Source organism: Ceratotherium simum, chromosome 22 (assembly GCF_057802395.1).
Source record: "Ceratotherium simum simum isolate JZ-2026a chromosome 22, ASM5780239v1, whole genome shotgun sequence".
NCBI lineage: Eukaryota > Metazoa > Chordata > Mammalia > Perissodactyla > Rhinocerotidae > Ceratotherium > Ceratotherium simum.
The window spans coordinates 46,064,810-46,080,539 of record NC_141921.1 but is presented as its reverse complement, the minus strand read 5'-3'; the positions used below and the strand labels follow the sequence as shown (position 1 = coordinate 46,080,539).

Below are 15,730 nucleotides of genomic sequence, written 5' to 3'. Positions count from 1 at the left end.
CTTGCTCTTGGACTTCTAGCCTCCAGAACTGTGAGAAAATAAATTTCTGTTGTTTAAGTCACCCAGTCTGTTGTATTTTGTTATGGCAGCCAGAGCAGATTAATACAATATCCACCCAAGGGCCATCTTTAATTCTCCTCTGTGTGAATTTCCTGCCTCCACAACAATCTGGTTCCTTTGAATAAGGCTGGGCTGAGAATTCACTCATTCATTCAGTATTTGTTGCACATTGTCCTGTGCCTGGTCCAATCTAGAGGCTAGGCACAGAGCAATGGCTGTGACAAGGTCCCTGTTATTCTGGAGCTACCATCTACCTCCAAAATGACCTGCTCTCCAATGTCCATCCAGAGTAAGACATTGCAAACATTTACCAGGGAAAAAGGAGAAAGAAGAGGCATTAAAAATAAATTAAACAACCCAAATCATGATTTATAGATGGTTGCTTATTTGTTTGTTTTTGCTTTAAAATATAGCTTCTCTTATAGATTGCCTTGCTGAATGCAGACATGCAAGAAAAAGTCACTGAGGTGGATTGTAATTATGCTTCTCCTCATTATGAAAGTGGTTCAAAGTGCCCAGCACAGCCAATTTGGAGGCTGGCGGCTCTGACAGCGCTCAGAGCTATTGATTTCCTCACATGTGTTTGTGTGTTTCCAGAGACCACCCAGAGTCAGAGGAGAGCTTGGATTCTACCAGCGCGGTGCAGGATTGTTTCCCCTCTTGGCAGGGAACCGAGGGGTAAGACTGAGTGACCAACACATGGGTCAGCTTCTCTCCCATACGGCAGCCCCACCAGCTTCCCAGGCCCTTTATGCTACTGAGCGCTAGCAAGAGCTCAAGTCGCTGCGAATCTGGTCATGACTCATCCACCTCCCCAACTTCACTCTCAAAATGTGCTCTCCAGACTTTTTCAGGCAAGCCTGAGTGGCTCACTGCAGATACCCATCACTAACGTGTCTTTCATGCTTCTTAATTCCCTCCAGAACTTTAACAATCATCGCAAACATGGGTAGGATATTCTTCCTAGAGAAAGACATTCATCACGACTGTACCCAGCTTCCGTCTCCAGCGCAGGAATTACTTCAATTGGCAATGGGAAGAGGGAGCCAACAGGTATTTTTAAAGAGGCTCTATCCACTGGGGGATCGAAAAGAAAATATCCCCTTTGAGCATTTAGTCACACACATCAAAGGAAACAACAGTTTCAATCTTCATTTGCATGGAGCAGGCATTAGATGTGGTCCAGTTACACTGAGCTCCGCTTGAAAAGGCAGAAGTGCCAGTACTTTTAAGCCTTGATGGAGACAGAGAGAAAATGCAGCCAGGCAAATAATATATCACCCTGCCAAGGCATTTTCCATTTTTAAAAGGACAGAACAATTTTACATTATTTCTGGAGCCTCTTTGCAGCAAATATCCCTTGACATTTGTTCTAGCACCCTGGCCGGTTGGCCTAAAAGCGCTGGTTGGTCCCAGCCTGCTGCTCCTGTGTGCCGGGGACCACATTCTGCCTTTTGCTCTTGAAGCTCCAGATGTGAGAAGGGCAAGTGGCCCGTTTCTTTGAGCACGGGCAGACTGAGGTTGGCTCTGCAGAAGGAGCCAATTAGGACACTACCCTGGTGGAAAGAACATGGCGTTTCAGGTCGCTTGAAGATACTAGATGGAGAATCAACACTCAGGGCTTAGAGCTGCCAGAATGAAAATGTAAAGGGGGGTTGGGGTTTTTCAGTGAAGTCCCTAGGAGGCCCCAGGGGATTCAGAGATAAAACAATGAAGTGTGCTTGCACTTGATGATGAGGTCTCTTGGGAAAGCTGAGAACGGCCACCCGTTCTAGAATAATTAGCACAAACAACTTCTAGTTAAGGTGACGAATGAACACATTTTTGCAAATCTGGAGAATCAAGATTGGGTTATTTGATGAAATTTCCCAAACTGTTCTTTCTAAGGTGGTCTATGGTCCACTCCTTGCCAAGTGTGAGGTCTTTTGTTAGAGCATGAACTGTGGTTTTATTGTTTCTAAATCTCAGCCCTGGCTGGCCTGAAAAATCTCAGGGTGCTGAGTGATTAATTCCAACCTGCCCTAGAAAACGTTAGTCAGCTGGCAAAAGGAAATAGCCCAACATGAAGGCAAAAAGAGCAAATTGACTTTATCCGTGAGTGATTATGTTTGACAAGATGAAAAAGAAAGAAATCTTTTGTCACTGAAGAAAATTGTGCTTTGAGAAATCTTTGCACAAGTCTTAAGGCTCAGCTTCACACAGTTTGAATTAAAATGGAAATAATGCCAGCCCCCCTTTCTCTCCCAAATAAAGTGCAGAGAAACCCAACTTCATTTTCTTACGTTTACTACAGCAGAGTTTCAGAAACCAGATCAGAGGTTCCAGGTCTACTCCAGAGCAGCACTTTCATTAACTAGCAAATTCTCTTTCAAGAAACCTATTTTTGAATTGCTATTTACTACCAAAATTTTAATTTTTCCTTTAAGTAGTGTCACACATGCAGTCTAATTCTTTGTGGGTGAAATAGAGAGGCAGATGGGACTCTCCTCCAATAAAAAAGAAGAGCCAATTTTCATTCTGAAAGGGGGAAAAGATCAGGACTGTTAAAATTATTCTTCTGATTTCACATTTATCTCATACCCACAGCATCACAGTCTGCTTAGAATTTGAAAGAACGCGTTGCAGACAGGAAAACAAACTGTTTTGACTCAGTCTATGATTCAAATTTTAATGCTTAGATTTTTTTTCCTTCACTGATTAAAAACAAGATTAACCTTCTTTAAAAAATTCTGCACTCTTTTTATATTTTAAATAATCTTCTTTCAGATATCCATATGGCTAACTCCCTCGCCTTCTTTGAGTTTTTGCCCAAATGTCAATTTCTTAATGACATCTACACTGACCATTTCTATTTAAAAATGCATCTCCCCAACACTGGTACTCGTGATCCCCTTCAATCTGCTCCACTTTTTATTTTTTCTGTACCACTTATGGCCTTCTCACACACTGTAGAATTTCTTTCTTTATAATGTTTATTAAAATTAAAATGTTTGTTGCCCTGCTCTAGAAGTGAAGCACCAAGAGATCAGGGAAGTGTGTTTTATTCAGTGATGTCCTTTAATTGCACAGAGCAGTGCCTCTCACTTAGTAGGTGCTCAATAAACGTTGAATGACAATGTAGGAAAAATTGTCCCAGATTTGGAAATGAGCCAGAATGTCCTTTCAGCCAAGTTCTGGGCATTGCCTAGCGGACCCTCTGAGGAGGATCTGATTCTATAGGAGTGAGCACCTTTAACTGCCTTTCTATGGATTTGGTAGAAGTAGAAAACCGAGAGTAATACAAATGATTCTTGCCCATAGGTGCAACTGATTTTTGCCCTAAGAAAAGATAACCCCCGACATGATACTTTATTGCCCTATAGGATATGAATCAATTTTGCATCTTTTAGTAAGCATTCTTCCTTGCTTATAAATATACCTCTGTTCTACAAATTGTCCTTTGAACTAGTTTCAACATCTTACTAGTTCCCTGATTAATTAAAGAGCTAAAGAAAATTCTTGACACATATTCACTTTATATTTGTATGAGTCATGATTTTTTAACTCTTTTTGAAAATTATGATTGAGTAAAAGAGTGAATTAGCCAGTCCTGGCAGTCTAGTGGCTAAGATTCGGTACTCTCACCACTGAGGCCCAGGTTTGTTTCCTGGTTATGGAACCACACCATCCATCTGTCAGTTGTCATACTGTGGCGGCTGCGTGTTGCTGTGATGCTGAAAGCTATGCCACTGAGATTTCAAATACCAGCAGGGTCACCCATGGTGGACAGGTTTCAGTGGAGCTTCCAAATTAAGACAGACTAGGAAGAAGGACATGTCCACCCACTTCTGAAAAATTGGCCATGAAAACCCTATGAATAGCAGCAGAGCATTGTCTGATAGGGCTCCAGAAGGAGAGAGGATGGTGCAAAAAGACCGGGCAGGGTTCTGTTCTGCTGTCCACAGGGTTGCTAGGAATCGGAAACGACTCGATGGCACTCAGCAAAAAAGAATGAATTATACTCTCTTCCCTAGGAAGTCTTATCTAGTCCCATGGTTTTAGATACCATTGAATGCTGATTACTCCCAAATTTGTATCTCTAATCACAACCTCTCTGTGCCTCAGATGCGTATATTCAGTTGCCTTCTTGATATCACCACTTGGATGTCTAATAGGCACTTCAGAATTAACGTGTCTTAAATGGAATTCTGGATGCCTGTCCTAAACTTGCTCCCCACTAGTCTTTAAGAAGCAACACGATCAACTCAATTGCTCAGGCCAAAATCCTATGAGTCAAATCTTGGCTCAGAGTATTTCTTTTATACCTCACATTCAATCCTTCAGCAAAACCTGAGCAATATCTCTGCCTTCAATACATACTCCAAATCTGCCTACTTCTTAAGACCTCCACCTTGATCTAAGACCTGCCACATGTTTTTGTAAATAAAGTTTTATTGGAACATAGGCATGCACATTTGCTTACATTTTGTCCATGGTTGCTTTTTTGCTGCAATGGCAGTTGTGACAGTTAAATAGTTGTGATATAGACCACAGGGTCTGCAAAGCTTAAATATTTACTATCTGGTCCTTTACTGAAAAAAATTTGCCTACCCCTCGTATGGTAGACTGAATAATGGACCCCAAATTATCAGGTCATAATCCCTGGAACTTGTAAATGTTATCTTATTTGGAAAAAGGATCTTTGCAGATGTGATTAAGTTAAGGGTCTTGAAATGCGGGAGATTACCCTGGATTATTTGAGTGGTTTCTAAATACCATCACAAGTGTCCTTATAAGAGAGAGGTAGAGGGAGATTTGACACACACACACCTACACACACACACACACATACACAAAGGAGAGGGCAACGTGAAGATGGAGCAGAGAGAGGTTTGAAGATGCTGGCCTTGAAGATTGGAGTTCTGTGGCCATAAGCCAAGAAATGCCGACAGCCACTAGAAGCTGGAAGAGGCAAAGAACGGATTTTCCCTGGAGCCTCCGGAGGGAGCACAGCCCTGTCAACACCTTGATTTTGGCCCAGTGAAACTGATTTTGGACTTCTGGCCTTCTGGCCTCCAGACCATAAGAGAATAAATTTCTGTTGTTTTAAGCCACAAAGGTAATTTGTTACAGCAGCCACAGGAAACTAACACACCTTGTTTAAGCCACCGTTTTCACGACTGCAATAATCTCCTAATGATTCTCTCTGCTTCCTCTCTTGCCCCCTTGCAGTCTATTCTCCACATCATAGTAGAATGATCCTTTTATAACACCATTGAGATAATGCTCCCAGTTCAATACCCTCAGAATAAAATCCAAAGATTTCACCATGAAATTCAGAGTCCTATGTGATCTGGCTTTATATTCCTCTTTGGATGTCCCAGTACTCTTTCTGCATGGCTTCATTGCAGTTCCTACACCAAGTGTGCATTTGCCTCAGGGCTTTTGCACTTGCTGTTTCCTCTGCCTAGAATGTTCTTTCACCCCACTCATAACTGATGGCTCACCCTCACTTGCTTCAGGTTTCAGAGACCCCACCCTACCTAAAATAGCTCCCTCATCACTCCACCCTCTCCTCCTACTATTTTCTTCAAGCACTTATCATTCTTTAACCTTCAGTCATATATTTGTTTATCGTCTATCTTTCCCACTTCCATGTCAGCTCCACAAGGGCAGGGATTTTGGTCCATTTTGTTCACTACTGTATCCTCAGCACCTAGAACCAGTATCTGGTACATCATAGGCACCCAAGAAATATTTGTTGAATAAATGAATGCACACATAAAAAAATTTAAATCATATCAAGTGAAGAGTAAGACTTGTTTTTTTTTTCTGCTTGACCCACAAAGGTAACTATAAGTAATAGTTAAATTTATTGTTATTCTTCCAGAAACTTTGTTTATGCAAGAATATCTATATATGCCATAAATGTTATATCTGTATATATCTGAGTGTAGTATACATTATGCTGTGTGCCTCACTTTTTTCAGTTAAACATTTAAGCTGGAGAACCCTCCCTAGTAACACAAGTCGATTTACCCCCATCTTTTTAATGGCATAGTATCCCACAGCTTAATACTTAAAGAAAAATAAATTGCTCACCTTGTTTGAAAAACGGAAAAGCTAATGACAATTAAATGCCTCTGAGTCCACATCATTTTTATCGTTAAATGAATAAGAGAAACCTCAACTAAATTGGAGTCACAAAGGCCTGTAAGGGGAGTTTTCATGCCCCGTCATACATAGTCAATTACTCCAACTAGGAAGAGACTACGCTTGTATCCCTGACGGGAAGTAAAACTACTTTACTACTGAAGGAAGATTTCTCTCTCCACCTGGCAACAGCCCAGCCAATGAGAAAAGCTGCAGCTCAGCCAATGAGAAGCTGTTGCTGCCCTGAACTGTTCCTTTCCCCCCATGGACTTTCTTTAGAACGGCCCCTCCTCTTGCCCCCTTTTCCTCCATAAAAGCAGCTTCCGTCCTTTGTTCTCTGGATCTGCCTATGATTTGCCACACCATGCACATCCTGAATTGTAATTCTTTTGGCTATTCCCAAATAAACTGGTAAAATAACAAGGGTAAAATAACAGGCAAATTTGCTTTTTAAGTTGACATTATTTTCTTCGGTAGATAGTAGCGGGCTGATTTTTCTTGGGTGCTCCTCAGTGACCGTCAAAGACAATACTGCTGATACATCAGGAGCTTTCTCCTTCAGGTGTTTTGACAGGTCATGTTACTTTCAACAACTAAACAAAGTTTCCTTGGAAGACTGAGTTGAAATAAATTACATTGGAAAGTGTTGAGGCAAATAAGTAAGAAAACAAACAAAACAAAACTTATGAGTCCTCCAAATGATCTCACCAGCCTTAAGTGGTGGCCAGGGGGTAACTTGAGTGACTTTGTCATCTCCATTAGCCTCCCAGAGTCACCCCAAATAAGTAGACAATGGATGACGTGCAAGGAGGGGCTTGCTGTGCAAATGCTCAAGTGCCCTCGCCCCCTCCCTTCAATCAGACTTCTGCCCCGAACTCCTCACTCTATACAGATTTTGGGGGCTCCCCTGACGCCTCTCTGGGTCACAGGAAGCAGAGGTGATGTCCTGGTCTCCTAAATCTGTTAACTTCAGAAGTTATGAAGCTCTCTGCATACGTGCCCATCTGACCCAGCAAAGCCCCATCTCTTTAGCCTTTTCCTTCTTTAGAAAAGTAACCATTTCTTTGGTCCTGAGTTCAAATTCAATAAAAATCTATTAAGCTGCAATACCAGAAGGCTTAAGAGGGAGGGGAAAGACTCCAATTTTAAAGGGAAAGTCCAGAAAAAACTGGATTGACTCTTTAAGTAGAGTATGAAGGTAAGATACATTCCATCAAAGGCATTTAGCTGTAACTCCAAGGAGGGTCCCTGTAGACCACATGAACTCAGGCCTGTTTTATGAAATAGCTGGACAATGTGGAAAGGTTTCGTATTGTTTAAACAATATCTTTTGAAACCCCTATCACGAAGGATAATGTTCTGTTCTGGGTTTTAATACTAAAAGGAAAACAAAACCACCAGATGAGGTGTGATTGGTCCTTGGTTCTACTGTCCATCCTGACTTGGCTATACTTCAGTAAAGTAAATACTGAACAAATGAAACTATTTATTCATTCCCAAATTTCGACAGATTCCTGGTCCACAAAGAAGACCTTTTATGTTCACATTATATTTCAAATGAGCTGGAATTCAGCCCTACTAGGCCCAAATATCTCATTAGATTTGGAGTATCTAATAAGTCTTTACTCCCGCATATTCAGAGGAGACATTCCGAGATTATAGCGGCTGACATAATTGTGAATGGAGGCAGGCAGGGTGCAGAAATGAGGAAAGATGGGGGTTTGCAGCATAGGAAAACAAAGAATATCTAGTGAAAGGTTCATCCTAACAAAGCTCACAGGTTTTCATTATGTTTTATCTTGAAAAGGCAAGGGGATACGGGATCTCTCTGCATAATTTCTTACAACTGCAAGTGAATCTACAATTATCTCAAAATAAAAAAATTTAATTAAAGAAAAGGCAAGAAGAGAAACTATTTGGAAGCAGAATGTTTGGATATCACTACCTTTAACAATGCAGTGCTTTCAAAGCTAAGGAAGGCACAGATAGAACTATTTCTTTTTTGTCCGGTGTTGGGTGAAAGTGTTTCCAGTCTCTCTTTTTGGAGTTCTTAAGCCTCTGAAATGGGTTCAGTCCATGCTTTCCTCTCTCAATCCAGTAATACGGAGCTTCAGTAACTTCCAATATAAGGAAGCAAGTCCAAGCACTTTTATTGTCATCATCACCAGTAATAATAAACAATCATTTTAATTACTTCAGAAAGCTGACCAGGAAAGAATGCTCTTTTACAAAGAATGCTCTTTTACCTTTTTGAGGTAAAAAAGTAACAATTTAATATTCCCATTATTTACCTATCTCTGTTTGTTTCTGGATGGTGGCATATTTTCCCTGAAGAACATTACGGCCAAAATGGGCAAGGATTTGGAGGGTAGGGTGTCCAGCACATCTTCTGACTCCTTTCCTTTCTAAATGAGCTCCTTTAGCAACCCAGGCTGCTTTCCTTACAGGAAATGCCCTCCTTTTGGTTATCCTTCCAAGGAAAGACAAACCCCAGCTGGTAAGGACTGAATATTTGTGTCCCCCCCAATTCATATGTTGAAACTCTACTCCCCATGTGATGTATTAGGAGGTGGGGCTCTTGGGGGGTGATTAGGATTAGAAGAGGTCATGGAGGCAGGGCCCTATGATGGCATTAGTGTTCTTTTAAGAATCACCAGAGAGCTTCCTTCCCCTCTCTGCTTACTTCAATGTGAGGATGCACCCTGATCTCAGACTTCTATCCTCCAGAATTGTGGGCAATAAATTTCTGTTGTTATAAGCCACCCAGTCTATGGTACTTTGTTATAGCGTGAACTAAGACACCAGCCAGACAGCCCCCTAAGTCATCTCATCCTCTAGACCAGTGGTTCTCAAACTCATCAGTCTCAGGATCCCTTTCCACTCTTAAAAATTACCGAGGACCCCAAAGAGCTTTTGTTTATGTGATTTGTTTATTTATAGTTTATGTACTGTGTAGAAATTTTAAAAAATTCATTAGTTCATTTAAAAATAATAAACCCATTACATGTTAACATACATCATACTTTTTATGATAACTAAATTTTCCAAAACAAAATAGTGATAAGAGCAGCATTGTTTTGCAGTTCTGCAAATCTCCTTAATATCTCACTTAATAGACAACAGCTGGAATCTCCTACCTGCTTCTGCTTCCAGTCTGTTTTGATGTCATATATTATGTAGCCTCTGGAAAACTCCACTGTACATGCATGAGAGATTGACATAGCATCTTTAGGAAGATAGTTTTGACCTTGTGGATCCACGGAAAGAGTCTTGAGGATCCTCCCCAACTCATAGGTGCCCAGGATGTACTTTGGGAACTGCCATTCTAGCAGAAATCTAAGGTGCTTCCCATAGGTGATTTCAACAGCGATGGTGATGCTTTCTTGAGGCTCAGATGATATTCATTAACTCCTGTATCCCCACTGCACCTTGACCTGCCGTTTTTTGTTTGTTAACCCCTTCTAGGCTGTGAGCCCCTCAGATGGAGACCCTCAACTTTACTCACTTTTATATTTCAGGATCTAACACAGTGTCTGTCTAGTAAGCACTGTATAAAATTACTTTTTAATTTAAATACATGTTTTAATTATAAAAGCTATATATTATGACTGTATTACAGAAAATAGAGACAATAAGAAAAACCACCCATAATCGCCCAGATGTATTTCTTGGGGGTATTTTGTATCAGTCTTTTTACAAAACGCAGTTTTTAGACCTAGAATCACATCACATATAATAAATCAACACCATAATTTTGAATACTATTTTTCCCCACCTAGCAATAAGCTTTTCTGTTTCTGATGTCTGTGACTACCATAATGTTCCATTGTGTGGATATAACACAATTTACTTACTAAATATCCAACATTAGCACCTTTCGGATGCTTCCAATTTTTTTGTTGTAATAAATACAGTGATCTTGTGAAGAATACCTTCACACATATAGCTTTTTTGGCATTTAGTATTATTTCCTTAGAATAGATTCCCAGAAGTAAGATTACAGGGTCAAAAGATGCAGACATTTTTTATGGCTTTTAATATGTACCGTAAAATTGCTTTTCAAAAGGGTTATACCAACTTTCAATGCCACCAGTACTTTTAAGAAAATGTTTCACTACTCAAATCGTCAACATAGGTACTGTTAAGAATGCTAATTGATAAAATATTGTACCCTAGTTGTTAAAATTTTGCATTTTTTGAGGCTCATAAAATTAAAGTCTGTTGAAGAATGAGTGTGTAATACAAAATAATCTTCTGGGACATCTTTATTTCTGGAAAACTTAACTTGTGAAAACTAGAAAAAGAACACGTTAGGATCGGCACAAAGTTCACGTTCAGTCCATCTTAATGACAAAATATTCGAACGAGGATCTTTCGCTGATTCTGCTAGTTGTCATCAACGGTAGCAAAGAGAAAAATGAGACGTAGAGGAATGAAATGTTCTCACTGCAAACCTTACAAGATCCATACAGAGGGCTTGGAGCTCTGCTTTTTATTAAACTTTTCTTCCTTTTTTTAAACTTTGAGATTTCAGCCCTCTCCTTTGTTTCCGATATTACCTGCCCACGTGCACAATTCCTGAATTTCTCTGGAAGGGGGCATTTTCGTCTTTGCCATCTCATCTGGCTTGAGGCCTCCCTGCACAGCGTGTGCTGGTCCACTAGGTGTGGACGAATTTCCAGAAAAGCTGCAGTGTGTCTAGCCCCCATAGGTTGGGTCCTAATCTGTTTCTAGACTCTCTCTCCCCGACTGACACCTAGCTGGTCTCCCCACTTCGCACGGAGCGTGAGTCAGTGGACGCTGGAATATTCGTTCGGAAAAGCCATGAAAATGTGAGCCCAGGATTGAAGGAAACTTGGCTCGCTTCGCCCTCCGAGCAGGCGCGCCGAGGTTTAACATTTCTCTCAGATCTTGTTCAGCGGCCTCATCCTGGGACCGGCATTTATGAGTCATCGGCTCTGTGGGTCACATGGCCAACGTGACCAAAATAAAGTTTCAGTATTTTAAGCCGCTAGAAAAGGGGACAACGGAGCACACCAGGGGCGGGGAGCGGAGGGCGGGCACGGGCGGTCCGGGCACCCGCGCGTGGGGCCGCGCGGCGCGGGCCGAGGGGGCGGGGCGCCGGTGACCGCAGGGACGGGGGCGAAGGGGCGGGGCCTGGCGGGAGGCGCGCCCCTCCCCCATGGCCAGCAGCGACGCCCGGACTCTCGGGCCGAGCGGCTCCGGAGCGCGGCGCCCGGCAGACCTCAGCCCCGAGGCCCTCCGGCCCCCGCCGCCCCTCGGCAGCGGCAGGCTGCGGGATCCCGGAGATCACGCCGCGTCCTCCACTGCCACCGGGACCCCACGCGCCGGCAGCGGCTTCCCCGGGAACGTCCTTCAGCCCCGGGAGCACGCGGGAAAAGCCCCAGCGTGCCAATGAGCAAGCGCCTTCCTCATGACGGTCACGCTCGGGGGCGGGGCTTCCCTTCACCGCCCCCGAGTTCCGGGAACCCCCCCTTGATTGGTCTGGATGGCCTGGGAAACACTGTAGTAACGCCCAATCAAGACGCCACATCGCGGCCTCGAGGAAATATTCCGTGTCGGCCCCTTCTTGATTGGACAGTTCTTTCGAGCTCTGGCCACTGGGAAGCTTTGTTTAGGTCTGGAAGGCGGGCTTTCCTGGGAGTGGGTGGGGAGGGGGCGTTGATTCTTGGCCAATCCTTTCCTTCCGTTGGGTGGTGACCAGCCAATGGGCCGGATGGATAGGACGCTCCTCCCGGAGAGTAGTGAGACCTCTGGTGCGGGGCGATTGGTCGCGGGAGCGATGAGTGGCAGCCGCGCGGCCCAACGGGCGCAGTGCGTGGGCCGCGGGGCGGGGCCAGGGCGGGTGCGCGGCGGCGGCGGGGTGGCTGGGCCGGCGGCGGCGGCGGTACGAGGCGCGCGCTCGGGGTCCCGGTCGCGAGGAGGAGGAGGATGTGGCGCGCGGAGGGGAAATGGCTGCCGAAAACAAGCCGGAAGGTAAGAGCTGGAGCGTGAGGGGCCGGGGGCGGCGCCGCGGGCGGCGGGACCCGGCCCCGCCGGACATCCCGGGCATCGGTGGCGCCGGGCGGGAGCGCGGGGGCGCGGCGGCGGCGGCGGCGGCGGCGGCGGCGGCGGCGGGCGGGCGAGCGGGCGCCCCGGGCCGGGGAGGGCGGCGGGTGGAGGGGCGGAGCGCGGCCGGGTCCTGAGGTGACTCGCGGGGCGGCGGAGCGCGGCGCCGCACACCCCCACCCGGGGGCGGGCTGGGGCCGGAGGGGCGGGGGGCCGGCGGGCGGGGGCCGGGCCCAGCGAGGAGGAGGAGCCGGCAGAGGGAGGGCCGGCGCCTCCCCCACCCGGACCGGGCATCCCCGCCGCTCCCGGGCCCGGCGCGGCCCCCGCCCCCCGCACCGGGCTCGACGGGGGCCGCGGGGCGGAAAGTTTATCCGCCTCAGGCCCCCTCCGGCCCCGCGCCCCACTGCTCCGGGCCAGTCCCCGTCGGGGCACGGCCGGGGCTCACCCTCGCCGCCCCTGCCTCCCGGGGGGCAAGGCCAGGCGGACTCAGTCCAGCATCAGCCTCGAGCCCCGTGGGCGCCTCCCAGCGCCGGCGGGGGTCCCCGCGCTTCTCCCCACCAGGGGGACCCCCTCCTGCTGAGCGTCCCCGGGCAGAAGGGCCTCGTGTGACCCCTCCCCCTCCCCTTCCTGGGAGGGGGCCTGCGCAGCATCCCCGCCCCTGGCAGTCGTTCTCCTCCTACTCTTGCCCTCTGGCAGCCAAGAGGGTGGGGTCTCCACACTCGTTTGCCCTTTACCTTCTGTGACCCTGATCCTTCTTTGGCAGAGGGGTCCGTCTCATACTCTCATCTTCTGTGGAATGTTTTGGGGCCTCCGCACACCATCTATTGACCCTTTTGCCAGGACAAGGGGACTCGGGCTGCCCATATTCTTCTTCCTTCACCCGGTAGATAGTGGGGGCCTGTGCAGCTCTGAAGTCATTTCTAAATAGGAAAGCAGATACTTTTTACAGATTATGCACACTGTTCGCACACTTTCCTGGGTTAGGGTGAGCTCATTTCCTGAATACCGTTTGAGTTGCCCTCTTTTTCTTAGGGGGGAAACTGGACATTCCAGGGCGCCTTTCCCCATTTGTTTGTCTACCGAAACATGTTCTCTTTCCTCTGAGTTCCTTGTCTAGGGGAGGGTGTGTGCCCCATCAGATGTAGGGCAGGGCTTCCATTGTGCCCAGTACTTAAGTAAGAAGGGGCCACGGTAATTGTCCCTCAGACATACTCCTATGTCTGAGAGAAACAAGGGTATAATTTTGCTTCCAGTTTTCTTTTGCTTCTTAGGTGGGGGCAGCATTCACCAGTTGACACTATCCCACCAGGAGGAGGGTCGTGTGCCCTTGTTTTTTGGTGTGTTGATTACTGTCTTCTGTGCAGTAAGAACCAGACTTTGTACGTCCTACATTCAAGAGTCTTCGAACCTTCCCTGGAAATAAACTTCCCTTTTCTTTTTTAAGAGAACTCGTATCCTCCTTATGGTTTCTGTTTCCCAGTCAGCCATATTTAGTGAGCCTGTTACCTTGACTTTTTCTAATTTTCTTAAATTGTGTTCCTGTTGGCTGGGTAAGAAGAAGCCATATGCCTTTCCATCCAGAAAAGGGAGTGTAGATGCCCATGTCGCCCACGTGCCATTCGGGAAGAGGTTGCTATTGTGCTCCTTGTTGTACTAGAACCTTCCTTTGGCCCTGGTGTTGTCTCTGGTGGGATCCAAACATTTCTTTTGATCTTTCGATCTTTCAGGCGAAGGGGAAATTTGGATGCTTTCTATTTTTTGCTGTTCTCGTTCTCTTTATGGTGAAAAAGATTATCATGATGCTATGCATTTGTTTACATATACACACATGCAGGCATATATTCGTAGATGAAATCACATCCATTATATATGTTCAGAAAGTTAGAAGGGTTAGGTGATCACCTATACATTTTGGGTATATGTGGGGACCTTGATGTGTAAGAATAAAGATATATATTACTGTGGTTGGTAACTCTTCAGGCCTAGAAGAATCAGAAGACTCATTGATAAATGGCCAATTCTTACCACTCTTTCATTTGTCATTTGTACTGTACTGAATAAGCAGAATGACATCCTGAATGTTCACCAAGTCCCTGAATACACGAAGTGTAGAGTGCTTGCTGATGCACATCAAAACTTAGGCATTCTGAATTTAGGGGCGATATTCTCTGCTTGATTCTTCCTGGGGTTTAAAGTTCTTATCTTGATTTCTTTACTGCAGTGTCGGGGAAAGAGATCTCGTGTATTTTGGGGAAACGATAGGAGTGGGTGAGAAGAATATGTGTTTCTGTGACAGAACTAGGAATGAATGGCCATAAATATGTCGCTGTTTTATTTTGGCCATTTAAATAATTGAGAGAGGTTGGGCACATTAGGAAAAGGTACCTTTGGAAAGGCCTGTGACACTTTATGAAGGAGTGGGAGGGATTATTCTCCAGGTTTTTCCTGAGTGTCACAGTTTGTGTATTTGGCATTTCCCCTTGGCTCTGGGGCAGGGGAATGATTTGAGCCTCGTCTGGTCCCTCACTTCCTTCTCTCACTAAGCTTGGAATGGTTGCCAGCTGCTGTCACTCAGCAGCAAAGTCTTACTTTTTGAAAGGCTTAGTTCGGAGCCTCATCCTCGCCAACAAGCTCTGTCAGGCTCTGAGCTTTTGGACCTTTAAGCACTTTTCTAGTAAGGAGACTCTCTCCACCTGGATTACTGAGTAAGGAGACAGGGTTATCTGGAGAATTGGTCAGCTTTAGGCTTTGACTTCCAGACTTTGCCCTTCAGTTAATATGGAGTTATCCAGTGGGCATAATATTATTCATTGACTGAAAGTAGCGTTTTTGACCTCATTTTCCTTTTTTTTTGGTTTTTAAAATTTTTTGTGCTGTTTTTATTCTGTCTGTATCTATACCCAGCTTGATGGAATCGTGTATTTTCAGGGTGTAGCATTAATGACCCTTGGAAAACAGGAGTTGAACACCTGCTGTATGTGTTGAAGTGTGCCCAGCAGAGTCATCTCACTTCCAGTGGTGGATCCTTTCCTGCCCTTCACCGTACTACTGACTGCCTTTTGGAGTTTCTCCTGCTAACCGGGGCGCTCCATACAATGGGCAGTGGAAGGAAAATGGTAACGGTTGGAGGGACACACTTGAGGTTAGTGTGTAAAGTTAGGTTCCTTTCTTTGAGTTTAATGCGGTTGTGCTTTCTGTGTCACCCATCCCCGTAGATTATTGGAGATCAGCTTTTTCCTCTTCCTCTTCCAGTGTATGGTGTTCTCCTGCAGTTAGTCGGGCTAGATGGGTTCTCTTAACTACTTTTCTTTTTTACATCTCTCTGCTAGAACTTCGCTCTCTCCTCCCCTTCCCCTTTCCCCCCTAGCTTTTTGGACAAGGTTGGGTGACCCATGGGACATCTCTTCCCTTGTCTTCTTAAAGACCTGACTTACCCTGCATCTGGGAAATGTTGGGTTGCTCCATTTCA

The 15,730-nt window shown here is 45.4% G+C and overlaps 1 protein-coding gene across 1 annotated transcript in view; it reads left to right on the top strand.

Moving 5' to 3' along the window:
* Positions 1-11,956: 11,956 nt before the first annotated feature.
* CAMTA1 (calmodulin binding transcription activator 1) overlaps positions 11,957-15,730 on the top strand; it is an 868,791-nt gene continuing 865,017 nt past the window's right edge. The window contains exon 1 of the mRNA XM_087446886.1: positions 11,957-12,189. Within this exon, the coding sequence (XP_087303012.1) occupies positions 12,145-12,189 (45 nt within the window). The 5' untranslated portion in view covers positions 11,957-12,144. The remainder of the gene's footprint in view (positions 12,190-15,730) is intronic.